The sequence below is a fragment of the Ylistrum balloti genome, unplaced genomic scaffold (assembly GCF_031769215.1).
Source record: "Ylistrum balloti isolate Yb309-2 unplaced genomic scaffold, AGI_CSIRO_Ybal_v1 Utg370030, whole genome shotgun sequence".
In the NCBI taxonomy this organism is placed as follows: domain Eukaryota; kingdom Metazoa; phylum Mollusca; class Bivalvia; order Pectinida; family Pectinidae; genus Ylistrum; species Ylistrum balloti.
The window spans coordinates 232,905-255,278 of NW_026782093.1; the positions used below are offsets into that span (position 1 = coordinate 232,905).

At 34.9% G+C, this 22,374-nt stretch overlaps 2 protein-coding genes across 2 annotated transcripts; one reads left to right on the forward strand and one right to left on the reverse strand.

The window, feature by feature from the left end:
* The first annotated feature begins 7,801 nt into the window (after positions 1 to 7,801).
* LOC132548872 (monocarboxylate transporter 12-like) lies at positions 7,802 to 16,331 on the forward strand. The gene is made up of 7 exons (XM_060212769.1): positions 7,802 to 7,816; positions 11,324 to 11,573; positions 12,335 to 12,478; positions 13,153 to 13,542; positions 14,192 to 14,461; positions 15,491 to 15,616; positions 16,089 to 16,331. The coding sequence occupies exons 1-7, from the start codon at positions 7,802 to 7,804 to the stop codon at positions 16,259 to 16,261; spliced, it is 1,368 nt and encodes a 455-aa protein (XP_060068752.1). The 3' UTR covers positions 16,262 to 16,331.
* Positions 16,332 to 18,589: 2,258 nt separating this feature from the next.
* LOC132548868 (monocarboxylate transporter 12-like) lies at positions 18,590 to 22,247 on the reverse strand. Its single transcript, XM_060212765.1, has 6 exons — positions 21,962 to 22,247; positions 20,850 to 20,993; positions 20,226 to 20,627; positions 19,792 to 20,061; positions 19,420 to 19,545; positions 18,590 to 18,729 (listed from the first exon to the last, which is right to left on the reverse strand). The coding sequence occupies exons 1-6, from the start codon at positions 22,245 to 22,247 to the stop codon at positions 18,590 to 18,592; spliced, it is 1,368 nt and encodes a 455-aa protein (XP_060068748.1).
* Positions 22,248 to 22,374: the final 127 nt, after the last annotated feature.

Below are 22,374 nucleotides of genomic sequence, written 5' to 3' on the forward strand. Positions count from 1 at the left end.
AACTTTTGAGGCGACGAAAAAAACTCAAAATTGATCGGAAGAAATGACAGTATCTGAATAGGAGATGCTCTTGCACCATAGATTCATAATTGTGACAATTCTCACATGTCTGATTGATTTCAAAAGACCGTGAAGTACTTGTGACAAAGACAAATCCAGTTGACATCCAGTGCCTTTATCAACTGTCTCTGCTAGCAATATGATATCAGTCTAATCAATGTGCATGCCTGTATATTGATGATTGTGCGATACAATGTGTTCTTTTGATCCTTTTCCAATAAAACTTTTAATAGTATTTGACATGATACATATTAAGCATGAAAGCTTGATAATTTTTCATAATTTCAGGTTCATGAAAAGCAAATTTTTTAACACCGGTACATCATCAAAGACAAGGAAGGTTGATGTTTGTAGTTTATGCTGTTAAACCATGTATGTTGTAGGTTTCCTCTCTGACCTGTCCGACGACTCAAGTTCAGTGTTCTACCTGGCTGGTGCTGCGATTGCACTTGGAGACATTCCATGTCTTCCTCTCCGACGAATTTCGCGATGGGAGATATGCAAGCAACACCAATAAACACATGACTCCATTGGCACAGTAGACACAGATATGTAATAAACTTCTGGCATCAATTTTATCGTATAGATATTAATGAAAAATACACGTAACAGGCGTGAGTCAGGTGTTACTTTGTCCATCTGTTTATATAATATTTTATCACTTTTAAAACCAAAACGACTAACTGGTTCATTCAAAAATATTGAAATAAATTATAATGCCACTAAACAACATGTATACCTTTCACTTAACAGACTATGCATGATTGAATTTCTTGTGACAGTGAATTGTATGTTGAAATAAGTAGTGTAAGTACGTATGTATTGGTTACATCTAACGTAGTGTATAAACACATGATCTCAACGATTTGTGTTGTCTTTTCTTTGACCTTCATGCTTACACTTAAACATGGATTCGCTGAGATTTTCGATTAAAAATACGTGTTCTATAATGAAATTAACGACCTTAGCATTCGCTATGAACGTTACTTGTGGTAGCGCAGTAGTTAAACTCCCTGTTTTATGAAAGATGAAAGGGTCAAGTGTTCGAATCCTCATTCACTAGTCCTAGCTAAATAGGTTCCTTAAATAAAACGTTGATCATTTCACATTTTCTTCGGTTACTTTACATATCCGTCAATGTTATTGATTCTGACTAATCATTTTTAATGTTTACTATATATATTTGACAATGATTTTTAAACTTCGACACAAGTGAGTTTTTGACCGTTAATATCTTGCTTCGTATTCTTACATTTCGATTGCCCGCATACAGATCAATAATTCTTATTGATGTCTTCATTAAAAAAAAAAATTCGATGTGATGCCAAAAAAAAAAAAAAAAAAAATGTCTGTGCTTCGAATTTTATTTTTTGTTGTTGTTTCTTACTGATGTACTAGACAATTGTTTTTAAAACTAATAAATCGAACCACCCATAGGCAAGACAGCAAGAGAAGACAATTTGTACTTCAGAGTTTCGAGAGATGCAGGTGATGAAGATTATGAAAAAGATTAACTGTCGTCATAGTGAGAAATGTGCTATTTCTTTGTGTGATATGAAGCTAGAGGAGTTTAATGCTCGTTGGTTTGCCTGTTGTTTCCGTTGTTGCATATCATGTGCTCATTTGGGAACGTGACATTACTTATCGGGATTGACCAGGATTTATATTGTTGATGTCGTCGATGAAGCAGAAGACGCTTACTCTCCCAGAACACATGGTCTTGTTCTTCCAGTACATTCTCGGGAGTCTCCGTACTGGAATTGTGCGTAAAAGGATCACAAAACGAAACTTAAAAGTCTGAACATTAAAAAATTTCAAACAATGCCAATGATCATTTTCGATATGTATCTGCAGGAATTTGCTTAAAGGCATCTCGAAACTTAAAACAAAATCAGTTCAGTGGGTTAGATTATTGAAGTCGCGGTGATGATTGGGACCCCTTTAGCAGGTAATGACTTCTAATTCTAGAAGGCCTTAGACACGAACATCTCGGCCTCTGTTTCTTATTGCGTGGTATTGATAATGTGAATTAATGCTGAAATATATTCCTGGGTATTATATGATCTAAGTGTCTGCCTAAAGGTCCGCTAGAAGAACGGAAGGCCATAATAGTAGACGAAAAATCCGTCAAATATATAGATATATACATACTTTGGGTATAGAGAGATTTCATACTGGACATTGGACAAAAACCAAACGTGAGAGTTACATTTACGGTAAATCTAACGTGTACTCGAGAAAAGATGAAATTAAGCGCCACCGTTACTTAATCTCAAGTAATGTAATGAATTACATGACGCACGTTTATAGTTACGTCAATATCCAGATGACGTCTTGCCGTGTTCAGTGAAATTTGATCTATCTCTGTTTATCGAGGTGGAGCCGGAAGAAATCGCTCTGATCCACGAGAGTCAGAAATCGACACATCCTCAAGCCATCTCTAAACAGTTTAGTTTTATTATTATTTAGGAAGAAGTTGCAAGATAATTTTCCATTATTGTCCATGTTTGATTGACGAAGATTTACATGGCAGGTGTCGTCGATAAAGAAGAAGACGCATACTAGTCCGCGACACCAGGTCTTATTCTTCTTGTGCTTTTTCCAAGAGTCTTCGTGTAAATCTTCGATAAGCCTAAAATACTAGGGTTAATTATTTCTTTTGACAGAATGTTCTGTGCATATTATATAATTCAGTTTAAACTATTTTTAGTACTTCCGACTACTATCTGAGGTAGTACATATTCCTCTATATACATTGTGTTATCTTCAACTAACCGTACATGTTATTCCGATATTGTATCATGGCATCATAAAAAATCATGTTTTGTATATCAAAATTAATTTTTTGTGATACGTGATACAATGTTTATATGACCATTGATCGAATATGCATTTTATTCTGTTGAACGTGCTCATACTCAAATCAAACACTTCCGGTGCATATCATGAATGTGCTATACAGACCAAAACTGTAGACAACCCGAAACGATGGGGAAAGCTTTTATCACAGGTCGAAAATTGCAAGGTTGATTTAATTGTAAAAAGGAAAATTGTTCATTAAATATTTCCCTGTAGTAACAAAACGATCGTGTAAAAGCGGAGTAGTAACCTGTCTAATACAAAAGAAGAATTAAAAGTAAAAACAACAATTACAATACCAAAACAAAGAATCTTTTTGGCTCACCTGGACCGAAGGGCCAAGAGTGCTTTACAATACCAAAACAAAGAATCTTTTTAGCTCACCTGGACCGAAGGACCAAGGGTGCTTTACGGAAACCGCGGCATTCATCGTCCGTCAACTTTTTCTAAAAATCGCTACTAGGCATGACCGACCCAGCAAATTTTGCCCAACTTTGGTCTGAAGCATCCATATGAGAAGCACGAAGGGTCGCGGCCCAAAAGGGGAAAAATCCTGCTTGCGTAGGAATAATTGGATTTTGCCCAAGGTGGGGTTTCAAAATGGCATAAGAAGCAAATACAACGGCTTGTATGAGCTATAAGGTAGCCTCTGTAGTCATTTGTTTATAAATAGACATTTAAGTCCAAACATGTACCTACGCAAGATTATAACGCCCTTTTTGTGCCAAGAATGAAAATTTAAAAAAAGATATGGTTTGAACGAAAATGCTACAACATTATTTCTCTTTTTTTTTCAAAAAGAAAATCAAACATGAACATGCCGATAATAACATGTTAGATATCAGTTATTCAAAGCAAGAAGTCGCAATTTTGAATACATTGGGGACAGGAAATAAATATGATGGAGTTTGAGAAAGAACATTTCATTAGTACTAAGAAACTGTCAAAAATTAAATGTTCTTACAACTGCTTAATCAATATTCTAACAAGAATGCTTAATTTTAAAGTAAAGTTGGTTACACATTAAACCACTGAATCTAGAATCAAATAAGGTTTCTTCATCCTAGCATCTAATTGGCCATATCGCTGTTGGTCTACATCGTACACTATTTATAGCTCATACAGTAATGTAGTTCTAATTGTCCAATTCGATCATACATAAGACCTTGGAGATGGGATGACGGTTGGTAGCGAAATTTGCGTTACTTGAGGTTTGCCTTGATCCTTTTGACTTTTGGATGCAAACCCTTACTTGCTCCCGAATGCATGTAATACCCTACATAGTACAGGATACTGGCTACGTGGGCACATGTCCCCATGGTTCTCTGTCCAGTAGGACACTGGCAATAATAATCCTGTACGGGACTAATGGCTGCGTCGGAACTTTTATGCTGGATCCAAACTCGTGCTTTACACTGCTCTTATGCCTTGAGTGGATCTGGCATCGTACACTGTCTCGTTAGACTCGATAGATCAAGATCTCGTAATCACCATCATCACTGAGGTGCTTACTTATGTAACTAGCTGCCAATGATATTTGATGTGTGCCACAGGATATTTTCTGAAGGTATTATATGTCTAAATTTAGAAAGTCAAAATTATTCGCAGTAGAAGCTAGTTGGACAAAGAGTGACATGGCCCTTCTGAAAAGATCTGGCGCCGTTTTACACGGTCAGCTAAGTTTTGGCAGTAAGCGCCCTATCTTTTGCGTCTCTCTCTGTTCTAACATATATGGGTCCTTGGATTCCATTGAGGCAGGCTGTTATTATTGACATCAATGAAAATGTTGAAGAAAAGTTGTGTTTTGAAAAACAGCCATTGCTTGAAACGTGCGTGCTATGACTTCACTACCTATTTGAATTTAGTTATGGATCTAACAAGGTTAGCTTGTAGGTCGTCATGTTGAGCCTGCACAGATTTTAGATAAGACGGCATATTTGTTGTCGAACCTTGTGATTCCAAATCTGGCAAAGCATCCCGAACAAAACCCTCAATTAACAACGACGTTGTCATATTTTTCCAGCCAGGAGAGACTATCCATGATGGCTTTGTAATATTCGCATCATTATAGCTCCGAGGAAAAGGTCCAGCTGAGTCCAGAATGTAACAATCAGACAGGGCTATGCTCATTAACTTCAACTTGAAGCGTGTGATCAGAACTCTTAAGATAAAGATATATGTACCGTCAAGTATGACAGTCACCCACTGACCGAGAACTGCTTCTGAGAACACAAAGTTGTGCTTCAGAATATTTTCTCCAAGGAACAAAGGAAAAATGGTTATGTCTAATGCTTTTACTATGTAATGAAATATTTTCGATAAACTGGAAAAATGTTAAAAAGAGTTGAACACTGTTTCCGTGTTAAGTCCGTCTTCATTTTTTCCCATAACAAGCATCAACGTGGTCAGGAGTGTAAATACCAGTGCCAATAGAGGATAAACAATAAGAAAGTGTTTTTTAGATACTGTGTTCTAATCCAACCTATCAAGGATTACAATCTGCATCATCCAGAAACGCAGAGTAAAAGAAGACTCCTGCTTTGATAGCATATGTGATATCTCCAAAAGATCAATGATGATTTCTTTTAATTTGGAAGGTAGCTGAAAATTAACAATTCTTTTTCATCAGTTGGGTTAACATCTTTCCCTTATGAAATGATATGAACAAACACGTGAGGACCAATTTTACTACATCTTGTGATGAAAGATGAGTTGATGTTTTAGCGAGCTTGTGCAACAAGGTCGAGTTTTGATTGAAACTTTATACAGAGTGTGCATTTGCTTAAGAGGACATAAATCTGATCTTCTATGAATAATAGTGGGATGTTTCGTAATGTATCATCATCAACACCAACGTTTTGACCTTCACGCTGTGGCTTTCTTTTCGGATATTTCTTAAAACACTTTCATACCTACCGATATCGTTAGCATCAATAAAGTTATTACCATCTACTTTTAAACCATCAAACAAACAAAAATTGTGCAGAAGTCTTACATTTCAAGCAGATTTCTTAGTTTTAATGTCTCTCCTATTTACAACTTTACTACCCGCACATACACATCTACATGTACCTTTCCTTGTTAAAACGGCACTGTTTTAGGTGTTTAAAGTCCTAATGACGAGGATAAACTCACCCATGAACTCCATGACTAGAAGAATCCGGGCTGAACCCCTGAAAGAGGGAATGGGACAGAATCATCTTCAAAGTTTACTCTATGTTTCTTTATCCCTCTAGTATATAAGGATTTTTGAATGCGATATGAAGTTTGATGCGTGGAATAAGATATCTCTATTTTGTATATCATTACAGTTATAACAACCATGTAATAGAACATTAATACTTAGAGACTCAGACATCCAGAAAATAATGTGAAGCAGTTAAGAAAGATTGGTTGCATTCGCACATTGAATAATTCAAATAAGTGATTAAAACGATCATAGTTAAGATTATTGGAATTCTTTCAAAGTTGGTATAGTATAATGTTCAAATCACAATTGATAGATATATTAAGAAATAACATTTGTTGTAGACGTTGTACTTGATTTTTATTAAGTAGTCTTTGTAACTATGCAGTTGAATGTATGTTGTTAATATCTGGAGTGAATCCATTAAAGTCATTTAACATAGATAGGAAAAACCTACCAACGTAATGTATTATACGGTAAGAGGGGGACCAAATAATCTGCTAGAACGGAGAAGGTGTCTATCTTAACTTTCATCATGAACATATTGTTAAATTGTATCTCTTAAATAATCTGGGGTTTCATTGTTCATTATTTTATACATAATGAAAAGCTTATGTTTATACCTCCTGCAACTCAATGTCTCCCATCCTAATTCCTTGAATACTTTTTTCATATACTCAATAACCCATTATGCGAGAATTTAAAGTCATTTCTAGATCACTGTTTGCGAAATAATGTATTTGTGGACTTCAATATCGGTAACCGAATAAGCTTGGATGTCATCAAGAAGTAGTTATATACAAATAGTCACGAGGGAATTGAATTCGCGATTAGCTCAAATTGTAAAATTAACGCGAACATATATCCTGTGCGAAATACAAATGATTTGCAGGATGAAATTCACGTAATCTCTTAGTGACTACACTTAAAATTTGTTTTCACTATTAGTTTTAAGAAGTAAAAGTTGGTATCCAAATAACAAATTCTTCGTTAAACTGATGACATATTATCTAATTCGTGAGTTATATAATCTATGAAATATACAAAATTTTTATCATCAGCTGTTGCATAGATTTAAAATGATATTTTAATTCGTAATAAAATATGCACGTACATAATAGTTCATTGACACATCGGAGAAATATATATCTTAACAATCAATAAAACTCGAGTACATCTATATGTATAGTTAATATGTATGCAATGATATTTCAAATTTAATTCGTAACCATTGAGGTGTAGTGTAACGTTGGAATAAAATTTCATACGGGTAGTTAACATCATAATACATAATTTTAGTGTATCCTTCATACGTAATAGTCTAGTTTGCTTTATGAAGGATCAATTTAATAGTCATTCTATCCTAAAATATCTAGAGAGTTTAACTACATTTACAGTGGTCACCGACGCTCTCTTAATGTGTCGGTCCTCCTTTGAACAGATTTCGCTACCTTGCAGCATGACGATTTGTCTTAGAACATGCAGTCGCATATAAAACTTATGAAGTAGGATACTCCGAAAGGACCCTCAGACAAGTCTGAAATCGGACAAGTGGGGAGTGCAAAAAGGTTAACATCGATCTCGATAGTTTGGCAACATATATCGTACGAGTCAATCCGAGTTTACCAAGTCGAGGCCTTGCTGAAGGGCGGACAACAGACAGCAACATCGTAGACGACACCACTGTTCACAAAAATGGAGACAAAACAGGTAGTAATTATGCAACAGTTACTTGTATGTAGGATTTTGTTGTTTGAGTGGAAACACGTGTGTATGTCTGTGTGCATCGTTCGTTTATGTCATCCTGACTTCAACATTAAAATACATGGGTAAGCTGTGGACATGCGCGGCTGATTTTTAGTATTCTACAACGGACAGGAGCTCTTTATCGTGTGGGAACTTGTGCGTGAAGCCGTTTTAATAACCAAAGCTACTGGATACCGTGAACACACAGCATAAGTGCACATGTACTTGGCGATCAGTTATTTCTATGATAATCATCACATGCTAGCTATAACACTACACATAATATCTAACTCGGCGATAGGATGGTAGTTAAAGCTTTGTTATTAACCGTTTGTGCGAGACTATGCTACTTTTGTGTGCTAATTACCATTACATCATAGCGTATCGTCTTTCACACAGCACCGACATGACACATATAGCGTTTACGGGAAAGCGTTATAAATATATTGTTGTAAGATTCGCATCTAGTAGAGTAATAGATGATTTCGTATATGTCGCCTTCTTTGAGCTACTCTTCATTTGTACATCGTTAATACTGATTCTTGGTTACCTTGTACTAAATCTAATGCCGATAAAATCCTAATGCTACCGGTCTGTCGCGTTAATCAGTGGTATAGCGATCAACTTCTGTCGCATAACGTAAATAAATGTTTACATCACGAGACGATTTTACATGTCATTAGGATGACTCGATCCATATCTTTAAAAATTTTTAAATGATCGAAGCAAATGACTTTTTCATTGAAATTATTGGTCCGTGTGCGATCGACACAAATCAGTCGACTGTAACAAGCATAATTAATGTATGGTGGCTTACCCGGCACTTTGAGTTATAGTCTGTATTACAATTGTCCATAGTGTATAATAATGGTGCCATCGGCATGGAAACTATAGCCCGTATCATAATTCTACCTATACTCTGTAGCATAATGCAGTAAGATCACGAATTATTGAACACATGTTCGTGCCTTAATTTGCAAATTTGGACCATCGTAAAAACATTAATTCCTTCTTACATTGATACCCGTTGACATACTCAACTTTTGCAAGCTCATTTTTTTCAAAGCTTTGGTTCCCCGTCATGATATCGTATATGTGACAGTGTTTAATAATGTTACAACATCTCTCCTGAAAATTACACCGATAACTCTATCTTTACTTGTATCCGATCGTCCATGTATATAGAAAATTATTTGAGTTTCATTTCCATGTTTGCAACAAATTCTATTCAAGGTACATAATACAAGCAGTTTGTTCAAATAAGTGTTTGTTCTACGTGTAGTGAATATTGTATGCCATATTTCAAATGATCTTCCGAAATTGTATCATATTATAGCTGTTAAAGAATACAACAACTATGCAAGTCTTGTAGTATTAGAGAATGGAAGGTGATTTTCGGTCTCTTAAAATTGCTGACTGATAAATTCTCACCAACATATGTAACATTAAGAAAAATGTTAAAAACTAAAGGAAAACATCGTTCCAAACGAAGAATATCAAATATAAGCATCTCCATCATCTGTGTTATATTTCAAAAGTGTTCAATTTTTAAAAATATTTTTGTATATATCTTGAGTAAAATTGAAATAGACTAGTATTGGAGATATGCTCCACCTACACACCTATAGCTAGTCACACATATGATTGCCTGTCAACTCATTGTTGTCTATTTGCATTGCCACTGCATCACACCATATTTATTGAACTTTTTGACGCATGGTTGTCTATGCCCCACCTTGTTAGCGAAGCATATCATTGTCAACACATACTGACGACGGTGCTCATGCATTAGGCGACTGTGATGTTGTTGACCACGGCCTGTCCCAGCAAGGCACTCTACCTATGTTGACTAACATATTAATTTGTTTAAATATATTACTTCATAGCCAGATGGTAACTTATTTCCATAATTTCTATTGTCTTTGACTAGCTATCACACATTCCATTTAAACTGTGTCAGCCATTTAAATAAAGGTGATATGTCCAAAATGTCAAAAAATACATTATTATTATAATTATTATGTGCCACTTGTGTGTCAGTCTGTTCACAATATACGCTTGTGTTAGGGGAACGTAACATCGAGTTCCGTCATTGCTTTACACGGTAAGTGTGATTTTATTTACATAAAGTTATTGTTGTTGATTTGAATATTAATTCATGTAAATCATTGCGATTGTGTAAACACAAGTGTCTCGATTATTTTGTTTGTGGTTTAAAGGGAGTTTTGGATACAGTAATAGCACGTACATGTAATACAGGCGATGTGCAGACCTTGTGCCGAGGTGAAACAGACCATCGTACAAACGACGAAAAATTATCTTAATAGAACTTTTCGATGAAAATGAGAATTATCTACAGTAGAGTCAAGTAATGAAACACTCTTGTTGACGAAAACGTTTATACAAAAAAGTAAGATACGTGTTCGCTGTTCGCTTTCATTCTACAAAGGCTACAGAACGTTACAGCATTCTGAAGGGATTTCATTTCTCAAAATAAGATCCAACATATGATCAAGACTATATCAATTAGAAAACCGGACGGATGGTTGAGCATAAAAACCTAAAAAAAAACATAGTCTTCCCACTGTCTTCCGAGACATAAGTGAGATTTGTTGTTTTTATTGGGCAACATTTGCGAGATAATCTTGTGTTGGAGAACAAACAATGTTAGTTGAATATCTAACACAGTAACATCTCTGAAACAGGAATCCGGATGTAATTAATAATATTTCTGAAACAGGAACCCGGATGTAATTAATAAACAAGATGGAGGACGCATTTATCATATCTGAACAATACTTAATCCTTCTATACATTTGAGTACAAGAAAAGTAATGTTTGTAGAAAGATTGAACCTCCACAGAACTTCTATGAATCATCTACATGAAATTAGACAAATTGAGAAATTGGACAGTTTAACAGGTAGAACGAGAAAGCGATAACAGGAAATGACGGCAGAGAAAAACAAATTTTAAGGTCCTCGTTACGATAGGGGTCATATGGAGACGGAGACAAAAAAAATGGAAAATAGATATCAACAACAAAGACAGTAAGACGGAAATTTACGAATATCGTATTTGTTTTCCTGGATCCTGGAGTTATACGGTTTCCATACACAAATTATAGATTGCATCTTTACCACTGGGCCATATGTAGGATATAAAAGCATGGTTATTAGACGCAGGCAGATCAGTATTTTCATAACAAACATAAATTGCCGATATGTGCAGTTCATGTCATTAATTATTTGTTCAATTAATCGACCGTTTGTGACGTAGCAGTGTTCTTTCAACGTTTTTAGTTTTATTGAAAAGCTGCTGTTGCTGCAATAAAAGTGACCTTTCAAAGGTGACACATTGACGAATTGATACTGACGGAATTTCAATAAATTTTGTTTATTTTTTTTTTTACATATAATGGACATACAGTATGATTAAAAATAACATTGATGTTCTTTTGTATATTGTACAGGAATATACCATGGTACAAACAGATCCCGAAAGGGCAGAAGCCCCAAGGAAAAATAGCCAAGTGTCTAGCAATTTAGACGGTGGATGGGGTTGGATTGTCACGTTCTCCTCCTTCATGCTCAACTTTTTGGTAGATGGAGTCTGCTATACAATTGGTGTTTTCTTACCAGTATTCATCATACACTTCAGGGGTAGTAAAGCAAAGACAATGCTTCTTAGCTCTGTCACCAATGGACTGTCTTTTCTACTAGGTATAATTTAGTTTGCTTTGACACACATTTAATCAGTTAATTGTCACAGGCGACAATATTTTCCTCTACATATATTTAAAAGTTCATATTAAAGTCTAAATGTGTCGCAAAATTCTTTTGTTTTCGTCAGCTTGGAAAAGAAGCTGTGACTCTGCCTTAATATCTAATTAAACCTTGACCGACGTGTCTGAAATTTATTTGGGAATTTTTACTTTTTCGTGTCCTGTTTAATGTTATTTATAAAAACAAGATAACCAAAGCAAATTTTAAATGGATCCGTCCTGTCATTAAGTGACAACCATCACAAGGACATTTTCTTTGTAATGGATTCTATGTGTGGACTGTCAGATTGACGTCAAGTAGTCAACGCTGATAAACTTGGTCAATTCATTGTTATGACACTTAAACAATTTTTGTAGTAAGTAAGTTAAATTGTTTGACAATAGATTTTTTGCGTCATTATCTTATATTTTACATTCTGTGTTGCACTAACATATATTTCATTCTTGCCAATTATATGTTGTAAAACTATTAACTTAAATTAACAGTGATTCGGTTAGGTAGATGTCTCTTGTGTAAACAAAAGTGGGCGTTGGCCACATTCAATATTAATATACAGACATTTCATTATTATCATTATTACTATTACTACATTCTTAACGGCCCGTCAGTTCATAAGTCTGATATCGATTCATTCAGTTGCTCTCATATGTAGTTGTTGTTTGTCTCGGTCCTGTCTTATTTTTATTTTTGACCCTAAGGACCAGTGGCTGGAGTGTCGGTTAATCGGTTTGGATGTCGGAAGACGACGATTTTGGGAATTATGATTGCGAGTAGCGGACTATTCCTGTCCACGTTCTCGCCTAACTTGGACGTCATGATTGTTTTGTACGGTATCATCGGAGGTACGTCATCATTTCTACTGTTGAAAATTATATAATTGAAAATGTTATAAATAAATTCCGTTATTTGTTTGAAACGTATAACATTGTATGTCAATATTACTGCATTTGAAAACTTTTTATTTCGGTTTTCACGTGACGACAATTATGTCTTTCTACTCACGTTGTTTCTGTGACTAATTGTGCCCTTTTTAGATTTTTTTATTCCTATTTTGAGGTAAGAACGACATCTATCTTTTGAATGTTATTTGAACACCTGATATTATTCTCCTTGTACATTTTAGGTGTCTCCGACTAAATTTTTCGTTTGTTAATGTTTTACCCAAGTTTAATTGAATTCGAGTTCGGATTATGAGTATGTTGACATGCAGGTACTTTCTTGTTTTTTTTTTTTTTTTTTTTAAGAGAAGAGAAGAGAGTAAACGATATATTTAATTATTTTATCAGAATATGAATGGCAAAATTTCCTTCTGCATTTAACATTGTTTTGTCTTCAAACCCGATATTTTGACAGTCAATTGACATGATAAGATATCAATGCATCAATAATTCTTTTTATACAAATGTCAGTTTGACCATCATTATTGTGTGATTTAATCTGGGTGATTCTGAGATATCGCAGCAGAATCCAGAATAATTAAATCAGTAACATGTATATTTGTAACCATGTGTTATAGGAATTGGTTTTGGACTTGTATACACACCTACGATAATAATAGTGAGTTACTATTTCGAAAAACGCCGAGCTCTTGCTACTGGGATCGCCACATGCGGATCGGGTATCGGAGGGTTTGTGTTCGCTCCACTTTCCGTACTTCTACTGGAAACGTATGGTTGGCGAGGCGCCATGTGGATCATCACGGGAATTGTGCTGAATGGCATTGTTTTTGCTTCCTTCTATAGATCGGATTATCCACTAACAGTAAAAGATGACACTAAAAATAAACCAAATGGCGAACAGACATTAAAAACCATATTAGCGTCATTCTGGAAGACGTTTGACTGTTCGATGCTGACAAGTCCGTCATTTGTGGTATACACCACGTCATGTTTCTTGGTCTCTGTCGGTAAGATAATCAGCGATATTGTTCTTAAAAAGCATTACTACACGAGTCCATATTTTGTATTTTCATTACCTGTAACAAAACTGAATACCCATTAATCATGCAAGCACATTTAAATAAGTCGACATACTAATAACTATTTAAATGATGTGAAAACCTTACATTCCATATCATAATATCATATCATATTAAAAAAAATAATAACAGGTGCGATGGAATTGATATAATCCAACTGTCCTTATTTCCATGTTTAGTGGTAGTCGAGTGATTTATGAAGCATGACTGATGTATAGGATATATGAAATACATTAGAATATACGCATTTACCTGAAGTTGATTATAGATTAATATATGCTAGTGTACCTCACCTTATAGACTTCCCTTTCCATCACTTTGGAATGTGCTCGGTCTCCCCATGGGCTTCAAAGTTCAGTTCCTCACTATTACTGACTAGAAGGACTAAACAGGCAGGTGATGCAGATTAATTCATTGTCTGTCTCTACTCTATCAAACTTCAACTGGTGTGTCTTTTGTTCAATCTTATTGCAAAAATACGATAAATTATTTGTTGAAAGGTTTCTTTAAAAAAGAAAATATCTTTCAATGTTTCACAAAGACCTGTCGTTGACAGCTGTTTATTTCTGTTTTTCAGGATTTTTTATTCCGTTTAACTGCCTGCCTGCCCTCGCCGGTGACCTTGGTATTTCGGCCAGCAATGGCGCTTTATTAATATCTATCATTGGAATATGCAATACTGTGTCTAATGTTGTGTTTGGCTTCATCATCGACCTTCCCTGTGTTGACAATATTCTAACAAACAATATTGTCCTGATGACTGGAGGAGTGGCTACAATATTGGTGCCTTACTACCATGCATTTGGAATCCTTGTTGTTTATTCCGCCGTGTTTGGAATCATGATAGGTAGGTTTGAATCACCAGATGGAAATTTTTTCACAAAACGAAGGAATACGAAATATTTTTATTGACGTTATACGATAGATATTTTCACATGTAACTTTCGGACATGCTCATTATCCTTATTGTGAACGGTGACATATATACTGTTGATGTTATTAGATATAAATCATATATTTTCGAGGGATTCATTTTTTGTGGTTTAAAAAAAACAATATTTCAGGGCATCTGATTTCGTGAATAAATATCTCTAAATAAATCTACATTTATTGATTTTAACAATTCGAGGGCATATGGATTATTGGATTAAAATTACCCACAAAATCTACAAAAATAAATCCCCCGAAAATAAAGATTTCACAATACACTAAAGAGGCATTTAATTGCAGGTAGTTGGTCAATGATAAGGGGTTTTTTTTTATAGAAATTGCTTTGAAGAATTTTACTGCCAGTAATTAGATACAAATGGTTTTCTTTGCAGTCGAAAAATATCAAAGACACTATGCATTATTAATTTATTAGATTCATCATGTTTCAGTTAAAACGCAATTCTTTGGTCTGGCAATATTAATCATTCTGTGTAGGCATATACAGTTAAATGTTAATTGTATGCAAAACCTTTAAAATGATTTCAATTCGATTATTCCTACGTCGAGTAAGGTCAATATTAAGTAATCTACGTCACTTCCGGTTTGTTCGAACTGATACTTAATATTGAGGACAAATAATAGCATTTATAAAATACTATTCAAAGCCATGCAGTGATTCATAAACAACATAATGTAATCTTATGCTAGGCGTAACATCCAGTGCTTGTGTTATATGTTAATGAATGTGCTAAAAGAAAATAATAACAGTGCCAAACTGCTTAAGTGTGTAGGCTGAAAAAAATAGTGTACTTCTACAAGGCGATTTTTCTTCCACTGCCGTTGTAACCATTGACATTGCAATCGATAAAAAGTGTTAAATGAAAACTATACTGAAATATGAATGAAAAAGAAACCTTGATAAAGATTTCATTTCTTTACGCTACAGGAGCTTTTGAACTGTTGAATTCGATCCTTATGGTGGAAATAAAAGGTATCGAGAGGTTATCTAATGGGTTTGGCCTATTGAACATGTTTATCGGCTTCGCCAGCATAGTAGGTTCGCCTATTGCAGGTAAGTAATTAGCAAATTTCTAATATTTTCTTAAATTACCGTATCAAAATAACTTGCATTGATTCCTTTCTACATGACTCTGTTAATGTCATGTCCTATGTTATGACGTCACAATGTCCTTTTTCCCCACGTAATAATGAATAATGGAAAAGTATTATGATCGCAATTCATAAATATCTTATTAGATATGCCCAAAGGAATTCAAGTCAAGCTATCGAGAATCATATGATATTTTCTTTTGTGAGGGAAGTAATTGTAATATTAGACGATAAAATGATCTAAAGAAACACCCTTTAAGATATTTCAAAGGAAAATATCATAAAGTTTCAAACATTATATTTTTCTTATAATAGTTTTATTATTAGTTGACCAGTATCAAAAAACGCTTCAATATATAACAAAAGTAAGTGAATTCAGTTCCAGTATATATAAAGTATACATATAAGTTGCGAAAAGTATGATTGATTTGTAGGGGCACTGTCAGATGCTTCAGGAAACTATGATGACGCTTTTTACTTTGCTGGAGGTGTGATAACTATAGCTGGTGTTATATGTTTACCGCTTAGACGAATCATCACATGGGAGAAAAAAAGACTCGCGAAAAAATGTAAAATGAAAGAATCTGATTCATCAATAGAAAAATGACGAAGACATTCAAACTGTTTGTTTCATGCCAAACTTTATTTACATCGATCGATATCAATAATATCATATCTTCCACGAAGAGTCAGGCTTGTCAACACTTCCAATACTTTGTGTTGTATAAAGAATATTTTGTAATGTTCAACAAACAATGCTGAAGGACGTATTATTTTTACTACGTGTTTCCATTATCTTCTTAATTTTTCTTCTGATTTCTTTCGCCAAGGATGTTTTCGTCGCTTTTTCTGATAACCATAATGGAACTTGACAATAGTGTGCATAAGAAATATCCGATTTCAATACCATTTGATATCTATATTGAAGTGTGAAGTGTGTATCATGAAAAATATCGAAATCAAAAAAGAAATGTACGGAGAACTACACCATGGCAGAAATTCTGGTTGACAATATCTTGATGGAGTTTGGTGGTTAATTCTTCCTACAGACTACAGGTATACCTATGTGAAAACTTGTGACCCATCTCCTGACTGACTTGTTTTTTTTTTTTTTTTTGTTTTCATATGAGGCTAAAGTCATCTAATACTTAACAAAAGAAGGTCACAATGACCTGGCAAAGTCCTTCAATCTCATTTTCAGATATAATGACGGCTTTAAACAAGGAGAGATTTATTGACCATATCCATTATATGCGTCCTCCAGAATTTGAAATCAAGGACAAGATAGACTCTTCTTCAACGGCGGATTACCTCAGTTGTTTTCTATCAAGCTGTATGATCATCGTGATGATTTCAAATTGAGTTCAAATTAAGATTGTGTTAATATATCAGTTACTGCTATGTTGTGGCACTTTGAACACAGCCGTAACGGCCGTAGAGCTCTTTTAAGACTACATGGAGAGTTTATGCTTCTTGTTGTAATCACTATTTGTCTTTCTCTTCTCTTTTCGATATGCTATCATTTTCATTTTTATGTGTTGATTGATAGTATATCCATAATGATAGCTATTATTTGATAATGTATGTAAACTTCCTTTCGTGACTGAATTTGGTATTTTTCAAATAGCATATATGGGACCTGAAACTCTGTTACTATATAAAAACTGTTAAATGATATATTTTCGATTTTTTCAAATAAAATAGATAAATTTATAAAATAAAATAAATAACCACCAAAATTGCGTGGACACATCATTTTCTTATAGCTTCTTATAGCTTTTTATAGCTTCAGTACCTTGATATAGTTACTTATAAAAATCACAGTTCTTGGACATACGAGTTCCCATGAAATTGATGAAAATAAATTCCACAATAAAATTGGTTTTATATTTCCGCTTTAGTACAATACACGAGACTTGCATTTGAAGTCTACTGATTATATCGTTTATTGTAGAACACAGATCAAAATTTAAGCGATGTCACAAGTAAGACTATATTAATGGCACCACATATCGTCGCATTGTGAATTAAACCCTCGAAGTTGATGTTTCAGTTTACCCTGCATAATGCTGATTTTTTTATTAATCAAAATACAGAATATAACGTCTGTGGTGCTTTTGATATAGCTCCTCGCACTAAAACGAGTGTAAATCACACACATACATTCCTTTTTGTTCGTATTTTTTATGTACATGTACAAGTATATGAAACACATTTTATCGTGTGAACTATGGACATTGGTTATGCTATTTGAATATTATTGAATACATCTATCCAAATCCAACATATGTCCTTTTGAATGGGAATGCGCATACAGATTCCTTCATAAACTAACAGATCATCTATTTGTTATCATCGAAAAGAATTAACCATTTCATGTTACAGTTAATAACTTGAAAGTTAATAACAATTTTTGCAAAGCCATGACTTAAAATAATTATTTAGGTATGACAATTTGGTTATTCTGGAAAATGATTGTTCTAATCCAGGAACATGATGTAATATATTCGTATGATTTAGATTATATTTCAAAACGTTTATTACACAACTAGATACATATAACTGTATTATTAACCATGAACGTGTGATGTCCTTGTATACAATATCGTTACTCGCCAGTTTCTTACATGTACTTAGGCATCGTCTCTCTCTTGTAATGGTTTAAGTTTCCTGATGAGCTTGTTGCATCGAGAATTACCTCCTCTCAAACCAAACTCTATTTTGTGATATTCTAATGTTAAAATCACAGAAAGTCGGGAATGTCTTCATTGAAAAAATTTAGACAATATATGTCGATTGACATTACTTTGCAGCACAAGAAGAACAACGAAGTCCTTTGTGTCAAATCAATGCAGGATACGTTGACAATGACCCAAGGTGTGTAACGTATATGAAGCGTAAATCTCCTCTAGTTTCAGTTAGCCTTTTGATCAGCCTAAACGCTTGGATCTTTGTTGGAGTTTTCACATTTTGCAATTAGGCGTAGCGGGAACGAAACAATCCCAGCGATGGTGATGGTAGCTCCAGCGAAGTAGAATGCTGCGTCATAGCCCGCTGTGACGTCGGAGAGAATTCCTGAAATCGATTGATACAGTATTACATAAAGTATACGATTAATTCATGTTAAATCGACATAGTCACTAGCACAAGCATGGCACGATGTGTACATGACATTTGTACGATGTCTGAAGGTAAAAAAACCGAGGCGTCCGAACACGATGGATTAACGGTGTGCAATATTTTTAATATTTAATTCTATGTCGCCCATCGCATATTATCTGAGGTAAAAAAGGGGTGTGGAAAAAGTCCAAATACGTAATCAACTATCAACACTATTCTCTATCAACAGTTTTGTTATCAGATTGCATGATACTTTCGTGATTCACTATCATGATCCTGTAATCAAAGAATGATATGCTCTACATTTTGGACGACTTACCAATAAGCTGGGTGGTAAGGGTGTGTAGGTGTGTGGATTAGCTTTTTCTTGATAATAAAATTCCAGTTTCTGTCAAACAAAATTCTATATATCAATGCCATTCTTTGATCATAAATGATGGCATTATCATATCTGCATCTTTTTATTTTGTAAACATGATATTCTTTATCTTGTATTTTCACATCACATCTCGTCAATGAAACGGAAGACGCTTACGCACCTGCAACGCCATGTCTACATTCTGCTTTTGTCATTGTTTTCCTCACTACTTACAAGTGTTTTAGTTGATTCGTGGGTACTATGTTTCATATGATGAAATCACTCACCTGCAATTGGTGATCCAATGATGGAAGCAATCCCGATAAACAAGTTGAGTAGTCCAAATCCATTGGACAACTTCTCGATACCTTTCAAATCTATAATAATAATGGAATTTAGTGGTTGGAAAGCTCCTGAAAGTAACAGAAAGTGGTAAGTGTCAGTTTTGTTGAATTGATATCTAAAATGTAGACGATCTTTATTAGGTGAATGATGCTTTTTTAAGACGTAGTTTAAAATGTCCGCTGGGGTTAGTGCCGAATGCGTTTAATGAGTATTTTACTACATGTTAAGCCTAGAAAGAAATTTAAAAATCCACAACTCTTGTCAATACTACTTACAGGTTCAATTATTCCTAAAATGAAAAAAATCAATGTTACCTCCGACCGCGCCAAATAAAGCTGAATAAGTGGCTAAAATTGCGAACTCTCGACAATAGGGAACGAGACACGTGGTCACTCCTCCAATTACAAGCACGACACTGTTCAGGAGAATACTGTCGACACAAGGAAGGTCGATGATGAAACCAAACACAACATTTGAGGCGGTGTTAGATATCCCTATGATGGAGATAAGAAGAGCTCCTTCATTTGCAGACAGATTGAGATCATCCGCCAGCACAGGTAGAAAATTGAACGGAATATACCAACCTATAATGATAGCGTTGTCCTATGTAATTCAACGTCGTGCCATTTCAGGATGAGATAATTAAAAGTTTTTATCCTTAAATAACAATATATTTGTTTTACATCTATCTTTAATTAGCTCTTTTATTTCAAAATTAATATATAAACAATATCAAACTTCTACATGCCTGTTGACATCAGGAAACACGACAAGGAAAAAACAGCAAAACATGGACTTTTAAGCAAGGAACAGTCGAACTTCAACGAAACAGAAGAACAGGTTCTTCTACAGTTCGATTCATTATTCGTCCCTGCTCTGTCTACGTTATTAAGCTCTTTTCCTGCTCTTGGTGATTTCAGCTCTCTGTAAAATGCTGCAAACACGACACCATTTAACACGATGCCTGTGATTACCCAAAACGCTCCTCGCCAACCGTACATTTCCAGTAGAAGTACGCAAAGTGGAGCGAACACAAACCCTCCGATACCCGATCCGCATGCGGCGATCCCAGTAGCAAGAGCTCGGCGTTTTTCGAAGTAGTAACTTACTATTACTATGCTGGGTGTGTACACCAATCCGAATCCAATACCTGCCATATGCAAGTTATAACCATTAAACAATTATCTTATAAACAAATAATTCAGTCATTGTATCTTTTATCAGCGAACGTGAAATTGGATATTTAAAGAAATTTCTGATATCGATTAATTAAAATGCTATCCATATCGGCACAATATCACTCAACAAAATATAGATAAGTTCTGGGATATACTGGCTGCGTCAATATATGATTATATTATTATTCACTGACCTCCCATAACGCCGTATAGTAAAATCATGACGTCAAGACTAGGGGAGAAGGTGGAGAAAAAGATTCCGACGCTGGCTATGATAATCCCAAGACCGGTTGCTGTCCGACATCCGAATCGGTTAGCAAACGAACCAGATATTGGACCTTCAGAAAAGTAATGAACGTATATAAGAAGAAATGATAACAAGTAGGGGGATTGGAATTGTATGATCATGCGAATTAACACATTAAGTTAAAAAATCTTCTAATTCAATGTCTTTAATAACCAAACATTATTTGCATGAAGAGGGAACTACGCTCCTCTTCTGTTAAAAAACATTGGACATGATTTTTCGCAATTCTACATTTTTAGCTCATGCGATGCCACGGTAGCTGTAATTCACAAGACGCCGCTATTCCCCGTGTCTACGTGAATTAATGACTTAAGAGGTAAACCACAATAAAACTGTGTGCTCTGAATATGATATTGCATGAGCGAAAATGAGGCTGATCGACTTGTGACTTCACTGGTGCACTCCTGTCGATATTCGGCTGCTATAATGTCAGTACATATAGCCATGTATCAGATTAAACGTCCAGTTTACTCCATATTTTTCAAACATTAAATGTATTTTTCGATCATCACTGAACCAGTAAGATCGATTCTTGAGATGGAAAACTGAAACAAAAGAATACAATTGTAATTGTCTGCTTGCGGATGTAAAAGGTCCCCATACTATGATGCATGTGGTTCCTAACTAACTCACGTATATATATTATATGGTACATTTATAGATAATTAGGGCACCAGTAACATCACAGTGTCACGTGACCTCGCATGCTGAATAAAATTTTAACTGGTAACATTGAAGGCCTGAAATAGGTAACGGGGTATTTAGGAATAACCACAAGCACCGATATTGTTTTTAAAAACGAAACCTGAATTTTATTTTTAGAAAAAGTTTAAAATCATGTCCCCTGTCCTTTTAAATAGTAATGCATTTGTTGTTTTAACACATTTTAAAAGTACATAACCCTGCGGTCATAACTATTTGAAAACACATATTTGGTACAAATGCTTCATTAAGCAAACAAACTGTTGCAAGACAGAAGGCGGAAATTAAAATTCATACCAACTATGTATGCCACGCCATTGATAACAGAGCTCAGTAACTGTGTTTTCCCTTTGCTTTCTCCAAACGTTGTCAAAAATGTATTGAAAAAGATGCCAACAGATAAACTAACGCCGTCCACCAAAAAGTTGAGCATGAAGGAAGAAAACGTGATAACCCATCCCCATCCACCATCCGGTGCTGTTGGAGGCTTGTTTTGGGAACGTGTAGATGAGATGGTCACGTGATCAATGCTCTGCTGCTGAGCACCATTAGACACCACAAAGACATCACCATTGGTTTCCATTTTGCTGAAAATACAACACCTGTTGAAAGAGTGCAATCAAAATAGAATTTGTTTACAAAGCTCCATTGAGAACTAGTATTAGGCATTATAGACAAAATATGCAGTTTTTTTTTACAACGATCAAACA

Bases quoted from the DNA above. Each gene is read 5' to 3' on its own strand.
- LOC132548872 (XM_060212769.1), top strand. The intron at 11,574-12,334 runs GTATAATTTAGT...TTTGACCCTAAG, and splicing joins TGGACTGTCTTTTCTACTAG to GACCAGTGGCTGGAGTGTCG. The intron at 12,479-13,152 runs GTACGTCATCAT...CATGTGTTATAG, and splicing joins TTTGTACGGTATCATCGGAG to GAATTGGTTTTGGACTTGTA.
- LOC132548868 (XM_060212765.1), bottom strand. From the start codon at position 22,247: ATGGAAACCAATGGTGATGTCTTTGTGGTGTCTAATGGTGCTCAGCAG. The intron at 20,062-20,225 runs GCATGTAGAAGT...CTATCATTATAG, and splicing joins GTGTTTCCTGATGTCAACAG to GTTGGTATATTCCGTTCAAT. The intron at 19,546-19,791 runs GTAACATTGATT...TGTTACTTTCAG, and splicing joins TTTATTTGGCGCGGTCGGAG to GAGCTTTCCAACCACTAAAT.